The following is a 22,437-nucleotide window of genomic DNA, read 5'->3' on the forward strand; positions in this document are numbered from 1 at the left end:
GGCGGGGCTGACAGGCGGGGGGGGGGGGCTGGTGGTAGGTAGATGGGACGGGGCGGGGCTGGCAGGCGGGGGGGGGGCTGGTGGTAGGTAGATGGGACGGGGCGGGGCTGGCAGGCGGGGGGGGGGCTGGTGGTAGGTAGATGGGACGGGGCGGGGCTGGCAGGCGGGGGGGGGGCTGGTGGTAGGTAGATGGGACGGGGCGGGGCTGACAGGCGGGGGGGGCTGGTGGTAGGTAGATGGGACGGGGCGGGGCTGGCAGGCGGGGGGGGGCTGGTGGTAGGTAGATGGGACGGGGCGGGGCTGGCAGGCGGGGGGGGGGGGGCTGGTGGTAGGTAGATGGGACGGGGCGGGGCTGGCAGGCGGGGGGGGGGGCTGGTGGTAGGTAGATGGGACGGGGCGGGACTGGCAGGCGGGGGGGGGCTGGTGGTAGGTAGATGGGACGGGGCGGGGCTGGCAGGCGGGGGGGGGCTGGTGGTAGGTAGATGGGACGGGGCGGGGCTGGCAGGCGGGGGGGGGGGCTGGTGGTAGGTAGATGGGACGGGGCGGGGCTGGCAGGCGGGGGGGGGGGCTGGTGGTAGGTAGATGGGACGGGGCGGGGCTGGCAGGCGGGGGGGGGCTGGTGGTAGGTAGATGGGACGGGGCGGGGCTGGCAGGCGGGAGGGGGGGGCTGGTGGTCGGTAGATGGGACGGGGCGGGGCTGGCAGGCGGGGGGGGGCTGGTGGCAGGTAGATGGGACGGGGCGGGGCTGGCAGGCGGGGGGGGGGGCTGGTGGCAGGTAGATGGGACGGGGCGGGGCTGGCAGGCGGGGGGGGGCTGGCAGGTAGATGGGACGGGGCGGGGCTGGCAGGCGGGGGGGGGCTGGTGGCAGGTAGATGGGACGGGGCGGGGCTGGCAGGCGGGGGGGGGGCTGGTGGTAGGTAGATGGGACGGGGCGGGGCTGGCAGGCGGGGGGGGGGCTGGTGGTAGGTAGATGGGACGGGGCGGGGCTGGCAGGCGGGGGGGGGCTGGTGGTCGGTAGATGGGACGGGGCGGGGCTGGCAGGCGGGGGGGGGGCTGGTGGTCGGTAGATGGGATGGGGCGGGGCTGGCAGGCGGGGGGGGGGGCTGGTGGCAGGTAGATGGGACGGGGCGGGGCTGGCAGGCGGGGGGGGGGCTGGTGGCAGGTAGATGGGACGGGGCGGGGCTGGCAGGCGGGGGGGGGGGCTGGCAGGTAGATGGGACGGGGCGGGGCTGGCAGGCGGGGGGGGGCTGGTGGCAGGTAGATGGGACGGGGCGGGGCTGGCAGGCGGGGGGGGGGGCTGGCAGGTAGATGGGACGGGGCGGGGCTGGCAGGCGGGGGGGGGCTGGTGGCAGGTAGATGGGACGGGGCGGGGCTGGCAGGCGGGGGGGGGGCTGGCAGGTAGATGGGACGGGGCGGGGCTGGCAGGCGGGGGGGGGGGCTGGTGGCAGGTAGATGGGACGGGGCGGGGCTGGCAGGCGGGGGGGGGGGCTGGCAGGTAGATGGGACGGGGCGGGGCTGGCAGGCGGGGGGGGGGCTGGTGGCAGGTAGATGGGACGGGGCGGGGCTGGCAGGCGGGGGGGGGGGGGGGCTGGTGGTAGGTAGATGGGACGGGGCGGGGCTGGCAGGCGGGGGGGGGGCTGGTGGTAGGTAGATGGGACGGGGCGGGGCTGGCAGGCGGGGGGGGGGGGGGGGCTGGTGGTCGGTAGATGGGACGGGGCGGGGCTGGCAGGCGGGAGGGGGGGGCTGGTGGTCGGTAGATGGGACGGGGCGGGGCTGGCAGGCGGGGGGGGGCTGGTGGCAGGTAGATGGGACGGGGCGGGGCTGGCAGGCGGGGGGGGGGCTGGTGGCAGGTAGATGGGACGGGGCGGGGCTGGCAGGCGGGGGGGGCGCTGGCAGGTAGATGGGACGGGGCGGGGCTGGCAGGCGGGGGGGGGGGCTGGTGGCAGGTAGATGGGACGGGGCGGGGCTGGCAGGCGGGGGGGGGGCTGGCAGGTAGATGGGACGGGGCGGGGCTGGCAGGCGGGGGGGGGGGGGGGCTGGTGGCAGGTAGATGGGACGGGGCGGGGCTGGCAGGCGGGGGGGGGCTGGCAGGTAGATGGGACGGGGCGGGGCTGGCAGGCGGGGGGGGGCTGGTGGTCGGTAGATGGGACGGGGCGGGGCTGGCAGGCGGGGGGGGGCTGGTGGCAGGTAGATGGGACGGGGCGGGGCTGGCAGGCGGGGGGGCTGGTGGTCGGTAGATGGGACGGGGCTGGCAGGCGGGGGGGGGCTGGTGGCAGGTAGATGGGACGGGGCGGGGCTGGCAGGCGGGGACCGGGAGTGCTTGGCCGGTGAGTTACCCGCAGCCCGCCCCGCCCAGCCGCCGGGAGCTGCGGGGAGGGGCCCCACCCGGGGCAGCCCCGGTCCCGTCACTACCGGGCAGCCCCGGCGGGGCAGGGGCCGATAAAGGGCCCGGCCCCGCGGCCGCGGCTCACTCAGGCGGGACTCGCGGAGCCGGCTCGATGGGGCTGAGGGGGCTGCCGGCCGCGCGCTGCTGCGGGAAGCACAAGGTGGGTGCTGGGGAGCCTGGGACAGCGGGGCAGGGGCAGCGGGCTGGGAGCGCCCGGCAGGTGCGGGGGGGGGGCGCTGGGGCACCCGGGCATGTCCCCCCCCAGAACCCCCCCGCCCGCACACGGGCCGGGCTCTGTGCCTGTCCCTTGCTGGAGGCTGACGGCAGGTGTTTTGCGCGCAGCGGGTGCCGAGGGAGCGCAGCCGGCAGGACCCGGGGCGGGGGGGCAGCCGGCCGGGCGGAGTCGCTGCCCGAGTTCGCCTCGTGCAGTGGCTCTGCCGGGTCTCCAGTGGGTCAGACAGTCTGGGGCGGACAAGCTGCGTGTAGTGGGTGCTCCGGTGGGGGCAGGTGGTGCTGGGGAGAGCTCCCCTGCCCAGGGTGGTAACAGTGCCAGTGCAGTTTCAGTGCAGTGTGGAAGCAGTGAGGATGCAGTGCCAGTGCAGTTTCAGTGCAGTGTGGATGCAGTGCCAGTGCAGTGTGGAAGCAGTGAGGATGCAGTGCCAGTGCAGTTTCAGTGCAGTGTGGATGCAGTGCCAGTGCAGTGTGGAAGCAGTGAGGATGCAGTGCCAGTGCAGTGTGGAAGCAGTGAGGATGCAGTGCCAGTCCAGTGTGGAAGCAGTGAGGATGCAGTGCCAGTGCAGTGGGGCTGCAGTGTGGAAGCAGTGAGGATGCAGTGCCAATGCAGTGAGCAGGCAGGAAAAGCGATGTCACGGGCGCACAAGGACAGAGGATGCTTTTCACAGTTGCTCAAACTAGCCCAGAAGATCTCGTGGTCCATTATGATTTGTCCCTCTCTCCCCCAAAGGACTTCACGTTATCGAAGGGGCAAGATGCCCATGCTGGGCAGAATGACGAGAACACCGACCGCGGGAACTGGTCAAGCAAAACGGACTATCTCCTGTCCATGATTGGCTACGCGGTGGGGCTGGGCAACATCTGGAGATTCCCTTACCTGACCTACCAGAATGGAGGAGGTAGGTGTTGCTCTTTCTGCGCCCGCAGCGCCTTGTAACACAGTGGAGGGCGCGAGCGCTTTGTGCGCTGCCAGAACGAGAAGTGGCGCCTGGAATTACACTCGTGCCACCTGGGCTGCCCACAAGTGCTGCGCGGATGGAGAGCCATAGCACCCACCAGCACTGTACGGATGGAGAGCCATAGCACCCACCAGCGCTGTACGGATGGAGAGCCATAGCACCCACCAGCGCTGTACGGATGGAGAGCCATAGCACCCACCAGCGCTGTATGGATGGAGAGCCTTAGCACCCACCAGCGCTGTATGGATGGAGAGCCTTAGCACCCACCAGCGCTGTATGGATGGAGAGCCTTAGCACCCACCAGCGCTGTATGGATGGAGAGCCTTAGCACCCACCAGCGCTGTACGGATGGAGAGCCTTAGCACCCACCAGCGCTGTACGGATGGAGAGCCTTAGCAGGCTTCACGCGCTACTTGCTAGACAATTGTCTCAAGCCAGAATCGCGTCCCAAGCACCCATGAGCCTCGGAGCAGTCGCCAGTCCGGTTGGAACAAATCGCAGCTGGCAGCTGCCGTTAGAATAAGCGAAACCCCCGGAAAAGGGGGGTAGATGGGACAGGGCAGGAAGGGGGGTGGGATCCTCTCTAGTTAGAAGTAAATCGGGGTACTAGGCATGGAGGGAAAATGAGAAGTGTCAGTTCCAAAGTGATGGGACCCGAGAGGTCTTGTTCAGACGTCTGCTCTGAGCCAGGGCCAATGCTCTGCCCACCTCATCTCCTGCCCGGGGTGGGTAACCAACCAGACAACAAGTCCCTGTAACTCTTTAAGCAAACCCCATGGCTGCTTATGTGTTTCCGCACCTGCCTCGGTGCTTGGCTGGCCTGGGGCGTGCAGGTGCCCCTGTTTTGCTAGTGTCAGCGCGACGGGGCCAGTCATCGAGAAAGGCGCCTTGGGCAAGGAGGCGTGGCAAGACGGGCTTTAACGCTGAACTCCTCAGACTAAGGAACGCCGAGAAAGGGAACAGTGATGTGACCTGAAATCAATCACCCCATTTCTGCTGTTGTTGAAACAACAACCACTGAGAGCCTGTGCCGGTTGCTGTGGACGGCGGTTTCTGGTGTAAATGTGGAAAGATGCGTTTACACGTCATAATGTGGCACTCCACTTTAGAAACCGCCCCACGCTAAATGAAGCTCAATGCTCGTTTATTTTCAGGGGCCTATTTTAAAGCAGCATCTCTTCTTTGCCCCCCTAAAGAAAAACTGAGGGCTTGTCTTCTCTACACAGTGTAGTGATCGATCCTCCAGCAGTCAATTCATCACATCTACTTAGACATGATAAATCAACCTCCGAGCGCTCTCCCATTGACTCCAGTACTCCCCCAGGAGGAGAAGGGTAACTGGAATCGACGGGAGACCAACCTTACTGCTGGAAGACAATCCCAACCAATCCCGCCAAACTTACTGCTGGAATACACCACGATAAGTTTGTTGACTTCAGTGACGTTGTATAGGTTGATTGACGGGGGGAAGGGGGTGTAGCCTAAGCATAAGACTAGGAATAAAAGTCCCTAATCTATTTACCACATTCCTGTGGGTACCATGGCAGCCCCTTCACAGAATCACGTGGTTGGTTTCATCTCATGACTCGCTTAGCTGAATGCAGAGGCAGGGTAGACAAACTCTGTCCTGGTCTAACTATGTAGCACTTTAAAGACTAACAAGATGGTTTAATACGTGATGAGCTTTCGTGGGCCAGAATCACTTCTTCAGGAAGGTCTGGCCCACGAAAGCTCATCACCTATTAAACCATCTTGTTAGTCTTTAAAGTGCTACATAGGCTGATCTTGCTAAAACAAAAGGAAAAACTAACACGGCTACCTCTCTATTCCTATTCTGTCCTGGTCCGTGAGTGATGGCAGTCATCAATTCCATTTCAGGGGGAAAGCGGGTATTTAAGCTAAACGCCTTAGGCTCCAGCCCAACTCCCATTTAAAGTCAATGAGTGTTGCAAATGCAACACAACCAGAGTATGTAATTTTACATGTAGGCTGAACCTCTCTAGTCCGGCACCCTTGAATTTGCCGGACCACGGGAGGTCAATGTTGTCAAGCAGCATCACCAACGCTTTCACTGCCTGCTGGGCTCTGAGAAGACACTGAGGGATGAATTAGAGCTAAATCACAGCACAGAACATTGAGAGCCAGGCCTGGTGGCTGTAAACTAACCTTATGGGATCATGGGAAACTTGGCCACCCGTGAACTAAAAATCATGCCGGAGCAAAGATGTTGCCAGACCAGAGAGTGCCAGACTACAGAGGTTCAACCTGTATGCACATTTAAGATACAGATGTCTGGCTTTCTGGGCATACATATTTTATTGACGTGTGTTGGGCCTGGTTGATTTACTCACAAGTGCCAAAGATGACTGCTAATCCAAAATGAAGGCTAATAACATCTGTGCACCACACTTCCTGTGTATTTCAGTAAATGCGACAGAAGAGCCACCAGAGGAATATGTAAAACATCTTTCCTTGGGAGTATTTTTTGCATCTTTCTGTCTGCAAGGCCAGGTGCCTTCTGCAAGGCACATGATGTATCTGCTTGACTTCCAACATGTGAGCAGTTTGCTTACATTCAGTGGAGCTGCTTACAGGCTTACAGTTAAGCCAGTGCTTGAATATCTTGCTGAACTGGGGGGGGGACTAGTTTATTTGGAACCTCTTTGTGAATGAAAAGAAAAACTGGATGAACCATTGCACGTGCACAAATATCAGATCACTTACCAGGCACTCACTACCTGGGGTGCTGACCCTAAGTCTAAATCCTGAATATGATAACAAATGCTTCAAGCCAGGGAGTGCGGCAGCCTCCCCCCATCCCCGTACCCTGAATTTCAGCCTCTGTGTTGCTGGTTGAAGGAAGAAATTAGGAAAACATTCACCCAGGTGCACAGCTGAAGCTGGGAATCAGAAAGGAGTCAGCCAACCATACGAAACAAATTAGCAACGTTTCCATGGTCTGGCTACTCTAACAGGAGTTGCAAATCACCATTAAGGACAAAGAAGAAAGAGTTCATTTCGGCAGTATATTAAAGGGCACACGCTACCATAGAATGCAAACAAAGCCAAGCGTGTGCACAGCCAAACCTGGTCTCCGACTTCCTGGAAGCCTCATGTGGTGAGAGGGGTTTTACCCTTCTTTTCCCAAAAGGAAAGGTGTGCCCTAGAAATTGGCCGGTTTGAGGTTCTGGAGCCGAGCAGGCAGACTCAGAGTACTTGGTGCCTGTGGTGATACCGAACTCTGCATTGGGAGGCCTCCCTGCATAGGAAATATGAGGCCGATTTTTGATAATTCAGCCCTTATCTTGGGGGGCGTGAAAATCCCCGGATGCACTTTTGTGACTATGCCGATGAGCAGGTGCAGCTCGTGCAATGTGGAAATCTACGTACCTGACTTGTGAGTGCAGTAGGGTGCACGTTTTACTTTGCTTCCATGTTTTAAATGAAAATTAACGTTTATTCGTACTTGGTTTTGTGCGTTATTTTAATTTTAAAATTACAAAATCGAAATCTTGGGCTAACCGACATTACGGTGCTCCTGTATGCAATGTCTGAAAGTAAAAAGCAGGTGGGGAATGAGATGATTGAACAACTTTCATCAATATTATGCATATAGATCTATTCCCTTTTCTTCAAGATATTTCGGTCCCAGACTTTCAACCCTGCGGTGGGGCTTTAGTACTGGGCTGTGAATCTTGGCCTTTTCCATAAGTTACTGGAATCTGTCCGTCCTTCTGGTCTTTTTCTACTAAACTTATTCCCAGTTGTAGCCATAGGCACAATACATAGTCATGCCTGAAGACATATCCGGAATCTATGTGACACAAGCAAATATTTGTGGAGGGACAAGGTAACCAGGCATTTGGAAGACGCTATCACTGTGAAAGGAGTAAAAACATGAGATCTTTATTTTACGAAAGACCCATGCATATGTTACTAACGTTACCTTTAATGGGACCTGGATCAGACCTCAGACGAGTAACAGCCCCTGTTATCTGCAAATACTGTTGGGTTTTCTAGAACGTAGCCCTTTAGACACCGATTTGTACATTCTGGGATAGTTGCCTAGACGGCTGTACAAAAAGGAGTGGGATTGTGCAGGTATAATAGGTTTTTCTGTTTTCCACAGGTGCCTTTCTAATCCCTTACACGGTGATGTTGGCTTTGGCTGGGTTGCCTTTATTTTTTTTGGAATGTTCCCTGGGGCAGTTTGCCAGTCTGGGGCCAATTTCGGTGTGGAGAATGTTGCCAATTTTACAAGGTCAGTATCATCAGGGTTTTCCTTGTTTAGATCTTCCTTTGCTGCTGCTCATAGTCAAACGCAAATCAGTGATTTCCCCATAATGCTTCTGGCTAATGTCATACATTAGACGGCACTGGCCACAGAGTGGCATGCCGTTTCGTGGCTGGCCAAACTAAGGGGGCTAGTATGTACCGTGGGGAGGACACTGAATTCGTGGCATTATATGTAATCCATCAGGAGCAGCTGTTTCCAGCGCATCAGTGTAACTGGCTCCTCTCCTCACGTGATCTGCTAAACCGGGGTCTGCTTGGGAGGTGCAGATCCTGCCTTTAGTTGCTCACATTGGCGCATGCATCAAAGATGTTGTTCCCCTTTGGCAGGTCAGCCGGAGCATCTAGATGCAGGGTTGGGAGGTAATGCTAAGGCACCCATGGGAATCAGGATTAGGGGGCAAATTCTGCCCTAATTCGCATCCATTCTGCTTCCACAAGGATGGAAGGGCGTCTTTCGGCCTGCTTGCTCCCCGTCCACCCAGCTGAATAATAGAATCCTAGAGCACTAGAACGGGAAGGGACCTTGAGAGGTCATCGAGTCCAATCCCCTGCCCTCACAGCAGGACCCAGCACCATCTAGACTATCCCTGATAGGTGCCTGTCTAACCTGCTCGTAAATATCTCCAGTGATGGAAAATCCACAACCCCCCTGAGCAATTTATTCCAGTGTTCCATCACCCTGGCAGGTAGGAAGTTTTTCCTAATGTCCAACCACAACCTCCCTTGCTGCAGTTTAAGCCCATTGCTTCTTGTCCCATCCTCAGAGGCCCAGGAGAACAATTTTTCTCCCTCCTCCTTATGACACCCTTTCAGATACATGAAAACTGCTATCATCTCCCCTCTCAGTCTTCCCTTTTCTAAGATAAACAAGCCCAATTCTTTCATTCTTCCTTCATAGCTCACGTTCTCTAGACCTTTCATCATTCTTGTTGCTCTTCTCTGGACCCGCTCCAATGTCTCCACATTTTTCCTGAAATGTGGTGCCCAGTGTCACACTGTTGACTCATATTTAACTTGTGGTCCACTATAACCCTAGATCCCTTTCTGCCATGCTCCTTCCTAGACAGTCGCTTCCCAGTCTGTGTGAAACTGATTGTTCCTTCCTAAGTGGAAGATATTTGCATTTGTCCTTATTAAACTTCATCCTGTTTACCTCAGACCATTTCCCCAGTTTGTCCAGATCATTTTGAATTATGACCCTATCCTCCAAAGCACTTGCAACACCTCCCAGCTTGGTATCCTCTGCAAACTTAATAAGTGTCCTCTCTATGCCTATATCTAAATCGTTAATGAAGATATTGAATAGAACCGGTCCCAGAACAGACTCACTTGTTATGCCCTTCTAGCATGATTGTGAACTGTTAATAGCTACTCTCTGAGTACGGTTATCCAGCCAGTTATGCACCCACCTTATAGTAGTCCCATCTAAGTTGTATTTGCCTAGTTTATTGATAAGAATATCATGCGAGACTGTATCAAACGCCTTACTAAAGTCTAGGTGTACCACGTCCACTGCATCTCCCTCATCCACAAGACTCGTTATCCTATCAAAGAAAGCGATCAGATTGGTTTGACATGATTTATTCTTTCCAAATCCATGCTGGCTGTTCCCTATCACCTTATTATCTTCCAGAATGCAGATAGGAATAAGGAAATAACATGTTTAATTGTGTGTGATGCTTTCTTTGCCTTTACTGATCTTTCATATGCAAATTTGATGCTGTTGGCCCAAACACTTGAACTGGAGGGCCCATTATAAAACCACTTCCTGTACATTCCATACCCCTTGGACATCAAAAGCGAAGTATGGGACGCTTTCAGCCCGCTCCATTGGCCTCATTAGCACTGGCACTATAATTGACAGGTAGTTCCCCCCCCCATCTCGCTTCTTATTCTGTTTTAAATTCTGAGGTTCCCCCCTTTTTTCTCCACTCAAGCTCATCTGAAGAAGCGGATTTTGCCCACAAAAGCTCATGATACTAGAGATATGTTTGTTAGTGACACAGGATTGCTCATTGTTTTTCCAGTTAGAGTAACATGGCTACCCATCTGAGACTTTTACTGATCCGGTGTGTCAGTAGACCACAAAAGGGGATTGTGTCCAGGCATTTAGGTTTCCTGACTCGTTTCTGCCTCAAAACTTACCCAAAATAACAAGGCCCAGCGCACAAGCTTCCACATTCTGCACAAGATGAAAAGTAGGATAAATCCACCCCGAAGGCAGTTAGGGCTATGGAGAAAGCCAGGACTGAGTGTGTGGAAGCACGTACGTCACATATATTCCCTGGAAAAGATTTGGTAGCTTGACCTCAAACTCGCCAAGTTCCTTTTGACCAAGGAAAGCAGCAACGTCTTTGCAAGCCACTGGTTTAAGGCTGCCTGTCTGTCACTGCCATGGCTCGCAATCCCAGTGAGATCTCTGCCACCCGTGTGCTCAGTCCCAGTTTGGTATCAGTTTTCTTGCCTTTTATTTTGAGAGACACCCGGACAAATTCCTCTGTCCTTCGGAGATACAGAAAATCTGAAACCTCCCCCAACCCCACTTCACAAATGGCTCTGGTTTTCTTACTCCAATCCTGGATCCAAAACCCCATTTGGGGTATTCAGAACTGGATCCAGTCCCTAATGTGACTTCAGCCCATCTCTTTGTTGCTGTCCAGGGTAAAAGGACTGAAGATATCTCTTCCCATGGGTGTGCCTATCACAGCTATTTCCCATCTGGGTTTGCCTACACTTCTCTTTTAGAGATGCGACCCCCTTTCCTTCTCCTGTCTGGTTTTCACCAGTCCTTCCTGGCATGGTTTCCCTTAGCAATTCATTGCTCCTTCTGCTGGCTACTGGGAGCAAGGAGGTACCTCTGGTTCCTGCTAGCTGGGATCCGATTTCATGCCCTCCCTGAGGGTGCAGCTACACCAGGGATCTCCAACCTTTTTAGGCACAAGATCACTTTTTTGAAGTGAAGTGCAATCCAGGATCTACCTCACACCCAAATACCCTGGCCCCGCCTCCTTTGTGCTCCTTCTCCAAGGCTCCGCCCCTGCTCACTCTGTCCTCCCCCATCCTTCTTCCCTTTCATCAAGCAGGGGCAGAGGGTCGGGGTGCAGACTCCGGTCTTGAGTTAAGGGATTTGGAGTTGCTCTGATCTGAGCCTGGGGCAGGGAGTTGGGGTGTAGGAGGGGTTCAGGGGACAGGTTCTGTAGGGAAGTTTGGGTCTGGGGGGGCTCAGGGGTAGGCAGGGTGTGGGGTGCAGGAGGGGGTTTATGACTGGGGTAGGGGTTCAGGATATAGGCTCTAGCTGGATACTATGTACCACAGGTGGTGCAGCGGAGCTAAGGCAGGCTCCCCCCTGGCCTGGCCCTGCACCACTCTCAAAAGCAGCCAGCAAACTCCATCCCAAGTCCTGTTGTGCCCCCCTCCATCCTGTGGAGATAACATACAGGGTGGGAGAGGGGGCACCCTGACATCAGCACCCTCCTCTTTCTTCCCTGCCCTGCCCAGCAAGTGGGGGAAGGTAGGGGCGGCTCTAAGGCAAAGGACAGGACTTGCACAGCAGGGGGGGAAGGGGCAGCTGAAGTGCCGGCACTTGGTAGCCTCTTGGCCAAACCAGTCAGGATCCCCTGTCAGAGGCTCCAAGATCGACCAGTCGATCCCGATCGACTGGTTGGTGACCACTGAGCTACACTGTCCCATTCCTTTGAGATAACTAGCGTTATTTTGAAATAACAACGTGAGCGTCCACGCAGCCATTCCGTTATTTTGAAATAACGTGAGTGTCCACACAGCCATTCCGTTATTTTGAAATAACAACGTGAGCGTCCACACAGCCATTCCGTTATTTTGAAATAACAACGTGAGCGTCCACGCAGCCATTCCGTTATTTTGAAATAACAACGTGAGCGTCCACGCAGCCATTCCGTTATTTTGAAATAACAACGTGAGCGTCCACGCAGCCATTCCGTTATTTTGAAATAACGGCTGGCTTATTCCGAAATCTGTAAACCTCATCCTATGAGGAATAACGCCTCTTCCGAAATAGCTATTTTGAAATAAGGGCCATTCTAAGTTATTCCTCCCCAGTGCTTGCTGGGGCTTTAAATCGAGATTGCATGTCTGTACTAGGGAAGCCGGCCTCAGACTCATTTTGAGACTTCCCTGCAGTGTGGACATACTATTCTGGAACGTGAATATATTGGTGTCCTCGATTTCTGTCTCTTCTCTAGCCTGATGCCAATTGACCAGGCTGCCACAAATCGTTTTTAAACATTACCGAGTTGTACCACTTTGCCTTTGATGCTCCCGTTCCACCCTCCCTCCTGGGTTCTCCTCACGAGAGCTTTGCTCGCGCCAAGAGTATCTGATCCACCCCGAGCTTTGCTCTTCAGTCTTCTGGTTCTGCCATATGTTTGTTGGGTGGATTTCTGATGTCACACCGGCCTTCTCCGCTTCCTCCCTGGACACGTGTGGAGCGCCTCTCGCACCTGGCGGGGAACGCAGAGTGAGCTGAAATGAGCCAGGCTCCATGTTCATGTGCAGAGAGTTGATATCTGCCCAGGGTCTGCTCAGCTTGGGGTACAGACCCATTGGGGCAGGCACTAGGCAATCCGGCAGGCCGTACGGTCGTTTCAAGGCAGTGTGGTGGAGGCTCAGAGCAGTGCGCCATTCAGGGATGTGGGGGCGCACGTTTTCTTTCAACGGTGTGTGGGTTGGATGCCGGAGCTGCTTCTCTCTTTTCCAGGCGTGGGATTCACGGCGGTCATCATCACCACCTTGGTTGCCATCTACTACAACGTCATCATCGCCTACGCCCTCTACTATTTATTTGCCTCCTTCCAGAGCGTCCTGCCGTGGTCGGACTGCTTCTCCTGGGCGGACGCCAGCTGCAGCAAGACCCCTCTAGGTACGGTACGTCTCCGGGCCGGCGCGCTCCGGGGAGCTCCGTGGCTTCTGTGGCCCAGACAGACCCACGGCACAGTGCAGTAGTGGGCTAGGGCACCGGCCAGGGTGCTGCCTGGACACCTGACCTTGACAATCAGAGGCCCCTCGGCCTGATCTTTCTACCTGCCTCTAGCCCTGGCCATGTGATCAGGGCTAAAGGGGGCTCCTTAGCCTGAGACCCAAGGACGTAGCCCCTAAAGCCCCCACGTGCTGCGCTCCTGGCTGGCTCTGCCTGGCGGGGGTAGGGGGTAGGGCTCCGTGTGCTGCACGCGCTGCCCTTTCTCCTCCTCCCCATCGCCGGGAGCACAGGGCAGCTCGCTCCCCGTGTGTTCGTCCGCAGGCTTCTCCCGCCGCTCGCGTTAGCCAGGAATCCCAGCCAACGGGAGTGGCAGGGGGCAGCGCCCGCAAGCACAGGGTGGCCCGGAACCGCTTGTTCTTCCCCGCCCAATGGCAGCTGTGCCAGGGAAGCGTCCCAGTCCCCTGCCCCCTCCCACACTCTTCCCTCCCTCCCTCCCGGGCCCTGCGCCCTTACCATGGGGACAGCTCCTGGGCCTTCCACACGGGCTGTCCGTTCCCACCTCAGCTCTGTCCCGGTGATGGTGGCTGCCATTTTATTGCTGCATCGTTTGAGCTCCTGGGCTCTCAGTGGGTGGGCGTCTGCTGCACAGGACCTGAAACATTGGCATAACCCGGGGCTGCCTTCCCAGACACAGAAGTAGTCCCAGTCTGAGGTGAATGATGGCACAGAATGGGTGGGAGCATCCAAAGATTGCCAGTGCAGTCTGTTTTATTTATGTACTAAAAGGCCCTCCAGCTGCCTCCATGTGGTGGGGCCCTGAACCTGGAACACGGATGAGCCTGACCCTGGGAGGACGGGGCGGAGCTTGTACTGCATCTTCCCCTGCCCCCCTCCAGTTTGGGGTCAGGGCCCCGCATGCACTAACCCGCTGGCAGAGATGGAGGAGGGTTGGGCTGGGGGCAGAGAGGTGGGGAGGAGGCTCCAGCCAGTGCCGGCAGGCAGAGGAGGAGCAGAGGAGCTCAGGGATGACAGGGGGAGCAGAGGGCCCCCCTAGCGTGGTGCCCCCCTACCTTGGCACCGGGGGACAACTGCCCCCCACTCCCTCGCTACACCACCGACTGGCCGTATGCATGCATTATTGAAAAGTTTATTTTGAAAATGTAATTTCCCATCCTGCACTTCAGTTGAATATTTTATCGTAGACTTCCAGTCTGACGTGTTTTTTCAGTTTTACATTTATGCATTTGAAGGAGCTACTCCTGGAAAGGACTGATCCCAAAATGGTTGTTGCCTATGAAATGTGGTGGATTAAAGTCAGACTAATTGCCCCCAAATACTGCCTAGAATTTCACCAGGGTTTCATGTCAAAGAAATCCTCGTGCTGATAGCACGGAGTGCATTGACCAACTCTTGGTTGGCTGAAATGGTAGCCAAGAGATTTGGGGTCCATTTTAAAGAGAACTAGAAATAATGCCCGGCTGTCCCTGTCAGTGTGAAATAGGACAGGTATGAGCTGAAATCCTGCATCTGGTCCTTCGACTCCCAAAACATTTGAAACCCTACCTGCACCTAGCTCTGATTTTTGCAGAAACTTCTGAGCCTTACGTTAGGCCAACCAGGTTCCCAGAGCTGAACCCCCCGTCCCCCGGTGGTGTTTGGAAGTGGAGCCCAATTCTCATGTGAACGTGGTGGGCGGGGTCTCTTTGGAGTTATTCCAGTTGCGGCAAGGATACAAATTGATGCCCTAACGCAGCGGTTCCCAATTGTTTCCAGGTGGGGACCAATTTTGACAATTCAGGAAGACCTGGTGACCCAAGGCAACTCAAAAACAGCAGGAGGAGGGAGGCAGAGCTACCTGGGGAGACACTTGGCGACCCTTTTGAAATGTAATGGCGACCCGTATTTGGGTCCCGACGCATATGTTGGGAAACGCTGCCCTAACAGCCCACAAGAGGCACTCACTATAATCCAAGCCAGGTTTAAAACTAATAAACGAAAGTTCTTCTTCACACAGTGCACAGTCAACCTGTGGAACTCCTTGCCAGAGGAGGCTGTGAGGGCTAGGACTATAACAGAGTTTAAAGAGAAGCTAGATAATTTCATGGAGGTTAGGTCCATAAAAGGCTATTAGCCAGGGGATAGAAATGGTGTCCCTGGAGATGGATGGCACGAGACAAAGCTGTTGATCATTGTCTTCGGTCCACCCTCTCTGGGGCACCTGGTGCTGGCCACTGTCGGCAAACAGGCTACTGGGCTAGATGGACCTTTGGTCTGATCCAGTATCACCGTTCTTGTGTTCTTATGTTAATCCCCCCTCGGACACCAACAATCCTTTCTCTTTCAGTGAGTGATTGCAATACAACCCTACTGAACGGGACCGTCATTCACACAAACTACTCCTTTGTCACCAGCAACAATCTAACCTGTCTCAACGGCAGCATGACGTATAAACAGGTGCAGCCCCCCAGTGAGCAGTACTGGAAGTAAGTATCCCCTCTTCTAAGATCGGCGTGTGCTGGATGGGGGGCTGGAGGAATCAGAGCCAGATTAAGACACGCTGAGGACCTAAGTTTAAAAGGCCCCAGAGCATTACAAAAATGTGCGTTATTCTAACAGAAAGGACAATGCAATCCTATAATAGAAATAATAGAATAACGTTTTAAATTTGCATCGATACCAGCATGTAGATGAGGATGCAACTAAACACTAGCCACTTTTTTGTATTTAGAGGACCTTCTGAGACCCTAAATTTAGCTTGTGCATAAATCCGGCACTGGCAGGGACCCTCTGCGCAGCCCATCCTGCTTTCCCAGAGACAGTTTTGGGCCAAGCTCATGGGTCTGTAAACTAAATCGGAGAGGTCTGTCCAGGAAAACATTCAATACTAATCGGGGTGACAAATGTACTGCCCAGCCCAGAGAAGCGCAAGAATGAATGAATTACTAAGAAATAAATAATCCAACTAGGGAAGTTTCCCCCTTACGCCCCCAGCCAGAAGGTACAGGCTTTCTCCCTAACTGGGATGTTAAAAATATTCAGCCAGCCTCTTGCCGTTTCTACCCCTGTGATCGTAGACCACCACCCAGGACAGGGATGTGTTTAGAATGGGCATGTGCAGGTGGGTGAGCCTCTGGGGTGTGATGATGGACAGAGCCATCGGTTCACACCTTGCAGGGGGGTGAGGCCGGAGGCCCCTGGTTCCTGACACGCCGGAAGAGGACAGGAAGTGAAGTCGTGCTCCCCATAGAGTGGCTTGTTGCTGGGCTCGTCCATCTGCTCCTGCCCCCAGCTGGCTCTGTCCCCAGCCGGGTCTATACACTATGGAGCATTGACTCGAGGCAGAGGGAGAAACCAGATGTCCCCCCGTCCCGCAAGCCTGCCCTGCTACTGGGGAAGTCAATGGAATGTGCCGTGTATACTCGATCATAAGCCCGTTCGTTCATAAGCTGACCCCCCCCAAGTTAAAAAAATGTGACTATGCAGTGACCTGTACGTAAGCCAACTCTCTATCAGCTGTTTGCAAACTTCCCGTCACAGCTCGTCAGCGTTTTGTTTACCTGGGGCGTCTGCAGGCACAGAGCCTCTGAGCTCCCAGTGTCTGCGAGTCGCCGTTTCTGGCCAACGGGAGCAGTAGGAAGAGGCAGCCAGGACGTCCTCTGCCCGTGTCACTTCCTGCAGCTCCCAGTGGCTGGCAACAGTGAACAGCAACCAATGGGAGGAAAGGGAATCCGTGCCTGCAGACACTCCGGGTACATAAGACGTCCCGGTGCGCCAGCGTTTTGCCCTGCTGAGCTGGGAACTGAAGTTAGCCGACCTCCGCCCCAGTTTAAAACAAATCTAAAAAGCGCAATGACCCGTTGACAAGCCGACCCCCGCTCTTTGCTGCGCCACTTTTAACCAGACAGTATTCGCCCTATGACGGAGGATGTACGCTAAGGGCTTGAAATCAGCAGAGGCTTCAGCGTTCTGACCTGGCTCCTAACAGGACACACTGCCGAGCCCGGCTAGGTGGCGGAGGGGAGGGTCTGGCAGGCTGCGTGCACCAAAGGATGGAGATGCATGTGACAGCACCCGCGAGACGTGCCCCGCCCCTCTCCCGCGCTGGCTTCGGATGCTCCGCGGGACTCCTCGCGCAGCCGCTGGCAGGCTGTGCCGTGAGCCGGGCGACGCTCATCATGCTCTCCTCTGCTTTCAGCAAAGTCGCCCTGCGGCGCTCCAGCGGGCTGGACGAGACGGGTGAAATTGTCTGGTACTTGGCCCTCTGCCTGCTCCTGTCCTGGCTGATCGTCGGAGCGGCCTTATTTAAAGGAATAAAGTCTTCAGGAAAGGTGAGCCGGGGGAGCCCACGCTAGGTCTCCGGGCCTCGCCCTGCCCGGGGACGATCCCAGCTTCCCTGGACAGAGAGACACCCCTGCACCGCACACTCCGGCCCGCTGGGCCAGCCTCTCTGTCCTCAGGCGATGTCTGTGCGGCCCTCAGAGGTGTGACGGCTGCCCCTGCAGGCTCCCACGCCGGCTCTGAGCTCCTAGCCCCTGTGACGATAACCCCTGGCTCTGCGAGTCCTCCCGCCGCCCGGGGCTGTGCTCAAGCGGCCAGCCTGGCCTGCCGGCATTTTGGGAGCCGGCTAGCGTGGGGATGGGCTGCAGTCACACCTCTGCCGGGCCGCACAGACCGTTCATTCAGAACCCCAGTCAGCCTCCACGGCAACGTGAAAACCCCCCTCTGCCAGCTGCGACAGCCATGGGCCCTGCCAGGCCTAACGAGGGCTCCTCTCCCCCTGTCAGGTGGGGCAAGAGCGCTCCTCATTTTCCTGTGTGGGGCCTGGCCCGCAGGCCCGCTTTCTCCACTCCCCATCCTTCTCTCATTCTTCCTTCTGTGCAAGGGAGGTTTAGGCTGGACATTAGGAAAAACTTCCTACCTGTCAGGGTGGTGAAACACTGGAATAAATTGCCCAGGGAGGTTGTGGAATCCCCATCTCTGGAGATATTTAAGAGCAGGTTGGTCAGACATCAATCAGGGATGGTCCAGATGGTGCTTAGTCCTGTTGTGAGGGCAGAGGACTGGACTCGATGACTCTCGAGGTCTCTCCCAGGTCTAGTGCGCTAGGATTCTAGGATTCTGTGTCTGTTTCTGTCTTTCCCCTCTAGATCTCCAACTCCCTGCACCCAGTGACCTTGGTTTTCTTTCCTTTCCTCCATGATATCTGTCTCCTTGTCTTGCTCCCCATCCCTTTTCTCTGCCTCCAGCTCTTCTCTGCAGCACAATTTCTGTCTCCTTCTGCCGCTTGGGGCCGTAGGTGCTAGAAGAAGGGTGCAGGATGGGGGACTGCAGCACCCCCATTATGTATGGGGTTTGCAGTTTGGTTCAATGGCCCCCATTCCAAGTGTCCAGCACTGCTGCTTTGGGCCATGCTGGCTTCCATCCCGGCCGCTCTGAGTAGAGCGCAGGCGCTTGGCCGGCCACGGGCTCTTCAGCACCCAGCCTCTAGTTCCTTCTCGCCCTTCGGGGTGCTGGGCACTGGCTCTGCATGAGGCCTGTAGGCCCTTCTCTCCAGCACGCGCACGGGGTGTCCCGGGGCAATCAGAGAGGGGTTCATAGAGTCAGCGGGGCCGTGTGCAATTCTGCAGCATGACGCACTGCGCTGCGAGGCGCCCCCGGCCCGGCCGGCTCCATAACCGAGGTAACGACAAGAAAACCGGCAGCACGAGCCATGTCCAGGGTGGGTGGGTGGGTCGGTTGCTCTGTGGTGCGCAAGGCCCGTGGCCCCAGGGAACGTTCACACCCAGGCTCTTCCCGCCCTGCCAGGCGTGTTTGGCTCAGGCCCGTGTCGGGTTCTTTCCCCCCCACCGTAACGCCCCTCCCTCGGTGTCTCTCGGCAGGTTGTGTACTTCACCGCGCTCTTCCCCTACGTCGTCCTCGTCATCCTGCTGGTGCGAGGGGCCACGCTGGAGGGCGCCCGGAACGGCATCGAGTACTACATCGGGACGCAGTCCAACTTCACCAAGCTGATGGAGGCCGAGGTGAGGCACGGGGGGCGGGGAAGGGGGTGTGAAAGCAGAAGACACGAGCGTCCCGGGCGCAGCGGGTAGTGACGCAGCCTCAGCCTTCGTAACGGCCGGCACGGGGCTCAGGTTCTGGGATACAGTCGCCTCCCCCAAGCCAGACTCGTATCCCCCCCGCCCCGTGAGTATCTACAGTGGGATCTTGCTGGATGACCTGGTGGCTTGGGGAGGCGAGCTTCCCCAGCCCTGCTCCTTCCCAGCAAGGCCCCTTCCCTTCTTGCCCCCCACAGACACTGGGGCCACTGCTGGACCCTGCCCAGAGCCCCCCTTGCCCCAGGGTAGTGCCCCCAGCCTGGGATAGGGCACCCCCAGCCTGCCCTGGCCCTAGAGCTCTGGAGAGTTGGTGGGCAGTGCAGCAAGCCGGGGGTGGCCCAGCTGTGGCCTGCACCAGTCCTGGAGCATCGGAGAGCAGAGCCGGGAGGTGCAGACCCAGCTTCCCTGGCCTACGTCTGCCGGCCGGACCAGGGATCCCCCTCCGCAGCTGAGCCACCGGCCCCCGAGCCAGGACAGCTGCACGGGACGCCCCAGCCTCTGGCCCTGCAAGGGGGGAGAGGGGCTGTGGTGGAGCATGGGCGGGCCCGGCTGTGGCAGTTTGAGGAGGCAAGGCCTTCCCTGGCCTATGATACCTGCTGCCCGCGGTGACGCCTGCCAGAAACCCACATTTACAGGGCAACCGTCTGTCCCCCTCCTGAGCCCAGGGAGCCGGAAGGGGCCTTCTCCTGCAGCACTGGAACGAAAGGGGCCGGGGAGGGCTGCCTGGCGACACAGCGCCAGCCCCGGTTTCCGTGTTACCACCCTCCGTTCCTCAGGCGTGTGTAACTCTGCTGGCGAGCCAGGACCGTGCCGGGTGGCCCGGGGGTGCGCTGCGCCCCGGGAGAGTGACTCTGAGGGCTGCCTGCTTGGGCCGGCATGAATTCCAGGGCGTTTTATCAGCCGGCTTCTCGAGTGAGCTTCAGTTTGAGACCAGCCTAGGCCTTGCCCTGGACGTTAGCTCAGGGCAGAGTGAGGGGCGGAAACTTGCTCCCGGAATGGCGCTTCTCTGGGGTTTCCTCCAGCCTCAGTTCCCCTTTTGAGGCCAACGCTCAGGTGGTTCTTCCCAGCGCGCTGCTCTCAAGGCTGGCCGGGGGATGGGGACAGCTCCTGGGCCTTCCACACGGGCTGTCCGTTCCCACCTCAGCTCTGTCCCGGTGATGATGGCTGCCATTTTCTTGCTGCATCGTTTGAGCTCCTGGGCTCTCAGTGAGTGGGCGTCTGCTGCACAGGACCTGAAACATTGGCATAACCCGGGGCTGCCTTCCCAGACACAGAAGTAGTCCCAGTCTGAGGTGAATCGATGGCACAGAATGGGTGGGAGCATCCAAAGATTGCCAGTGCAGTCTGTTTTATTTATGTACTAAAAGGCTCACCCAGCATTGCTTGGGTCCTTAACACTGTTCCCTCTAATCTTATCCCTCCATGCATGGGCTTTTTCCATCCATGTGTGGAATAATTGTTTACATGCACCACTGCATGTGCACCACCCATAGCAACACAAACCTAGCTGTGGGCACTCTGCTAATCAGCTGAGCGGTATTTGAATCTCCCTGTACCCAGCTTCCAGTCTGAGACAGGCCACCTTGAACCTAGGCCTTCCCCTGGAAGTTAGCTCGGGTCATTAACTCAATTAATTTGATTTTTTAGAAAATAAAATGAAAATGTGGATGTGTCATTTCAGTCATTGCTCTGGGATGGGGCTGGGGGTGAGGTGTGCAGTCTGCAGGCTGTCCTGGGGAGAAAGAACAGCCCCAGCCCTCTCTGACCACAGCAGCTCGGAGTCAGGTGAGAAGCACCTCTCCATGGCCGCTGCAGCTCCAGCACTTTCCAGGCACATCAGTGAATAACGTCTCCTCATCCCAGTGCAGCAAGAAAATACTATCCCCATTAGTCTTACATTTTAGGAAACTGAAGCACAGAGTGCATGTGGACATTTGCCCAAGGCCTCACAGGAGATCAGTGGCCAAAGGCCAAAGATCTCCAGGATTGTGGTCCCATGCCATAAGCACAAGACCAGCCTTCCTGCCCTTTGGTTAGGAAACTTCACTCCTCAGGTTCATTGATATTGACACTTCTCACTGAAATTCACATGCAATTATCGTCTTAAAGAAAGGCAGCAGCCCTGCCAGAGTGCACCGACCGGGTTGGAACACGTAGCTTGGGACGCATACCAGAACTTACCTCCAATTATTTTCCTTTTAGGTTTGGAAAGACGCAGCTACCCAGATCTTCTTCTCCCTGTCGGTGGCCTGGGGAGGGCTGGTCGCGCTCTCCTCTTACAATAAGTTCCATAACAACTGCTATTCCGATGCCATTACCGTTTGTTTAGTAAACTGTCTCACCAGTGTGTTTGCCGGCTTTGCGATATTCTCCGTTTTGGGACACATGGCTTTCCTGGCAGACAAACCCGTCTCGGAAGTGGTGGACTCAGGTCAGTGCAAGAGTCTCGCTGTTTATTCCAAAGCTTTCCTCTCCGTTTTCTAACCCGGTTTCGGCTCAGCTGCTCTGACTGTAGTCCACTGGGGCCATGCGCTACCACCGCAGTGACGCTCGGAATGAGGAGGCCGTTTTGTCCCGGGTTTATTTTATTTAGTTATTTAGTTATTTATTTAAATATTTTACACTGCCTCTCTATTTAAAATATTCGAGGTGGCTTACAACATTTTTAAACACAATACAAATTTATATAAAAAGTTAAAATACGAGACCCCAGAGGGACATAAAACCTGCTAAAATATCAAGAAGAGGAACATACTCATACAATAATAAAAGCACTAATTAAAAGGGTAGCTTTAGCCTGATGCTGAAACAATTCTAGCGTTGGCGCCGAGGAAGAGGAGGTTGGGAGTAAAAGCCGAGAAGGCCCTGTTCTGCGTAGATGTTAATCTCACCTCAATAAGTGGGGTAACCCTGAGCAGAGCCTCCCTAGCCGACCTCAATCCCCGGCAGGTTCATATGGGAGAAGATGGTCCTTCAGATACCCTGGACCCAACCCATTTAGGGCTTTATAGGCCATTACCAAAACCTTAAATTGTGCCTGGAAACATACCGGGAGCCAGTGCAGCTGCTGAAGCCCTGGCATCATGTGCTCCGTATAACGGGTATTCGTTAAGACTTGAGCAGCCGCATTCTGGACCAGTTGAAGTTTCCAAAGGCTCTTTAGAGGCATAAAGTGCATGACAGTAATCCAGTTGGGATGTAACAAGAGCCTGGATCACTGTGGCCAAGTCATGCTTGCTCAGGAAGGGTCGCAGCTGGCGGATCAGACGAAGCTGCCCTAAAGCACTCCTGGCCACCGAAGAAATCTGGTTTCCAAATCTGGTTTTAAAGAAGGGTCCAGGAGGACTCCCAAGCTGTGTACCTGTTCTTTCACAGGGAGAGAACCCCGTCTAGAACAGGTGCCACCATCAATCCAGGTTTCCAACGCCGGTTGACTTTGTTCTCGGCCGTAAGTCAATGGGACTTCTCCCAAGTCACTAAGGTGCTATTGAAAATCCCACCCTATGTATCAAA

The 22,437-nt window shown here is 56.2% G+C and overlaps 1 protein-coding gene across 2 annotated transcripts in view; it reads left to right on the forward strand.

The window, feature by feature from the left end:
- The window catches only part of SLC6A14 (solute carrier family 6 member 14), a 52,321-nt gene that overhangs the window by 20,729 nt on the left and 9,155 nt on the right, over nt 1-22,437 (forward strand). The window contains exons 1-8 of one of the 2 annotated variants that reach the window (XM_075941177.2): nt 2,326-2,546; nt 3,351-3,519; nt 7,709-7,840; nt 12,611-12,772; nt 15,174-15,312; nt 17,025-17,157; nt 18,709-18,849; nt 21,127-21,355. In XM_075941177.2, the coding sequence (XP_075797292.1) occupies nt 2,499-2,546; nt 3,351-3,519; nt 7,709-7,840; nt 12,611-12,772; nt 15,174-15,312; nt 17,025-17,157; nt 18,709-18,849; nt 21,127-21,355 (1,153 nt within the window). In that variant the 5' untranslated portion in view covers nt 2,326-2,498. Of the gene's footprint in view, nt 1-2,325; nt 2,547-3,350; nt 3,520-7,708; nt 7,841-12,610; nt 12,773-15,173; nt 15,313-17,024; nt 17,158-18,708; nt 18,850-21,126; nt 21,356-22,437 lie in introns of those variants that run through there. The other variant, XM_025190867.3, reaches the window with a different exon arrangement.

Source organism: Pelodiscus sinensis, chromosome 13, assembly GCF_052426305.1.
Source record: "Pelodiscus sinensis isolate ZL-2025 chromosome 13, ASM5242630v1, whole genome shotgun sequence".
NCBI classification, from domain to species: domain Eukaryota; kingdom Metazoa; phylum Chordata; order Testudines; family Trionychidae; genus Pelodiscus; species Pelodiscus sinensis.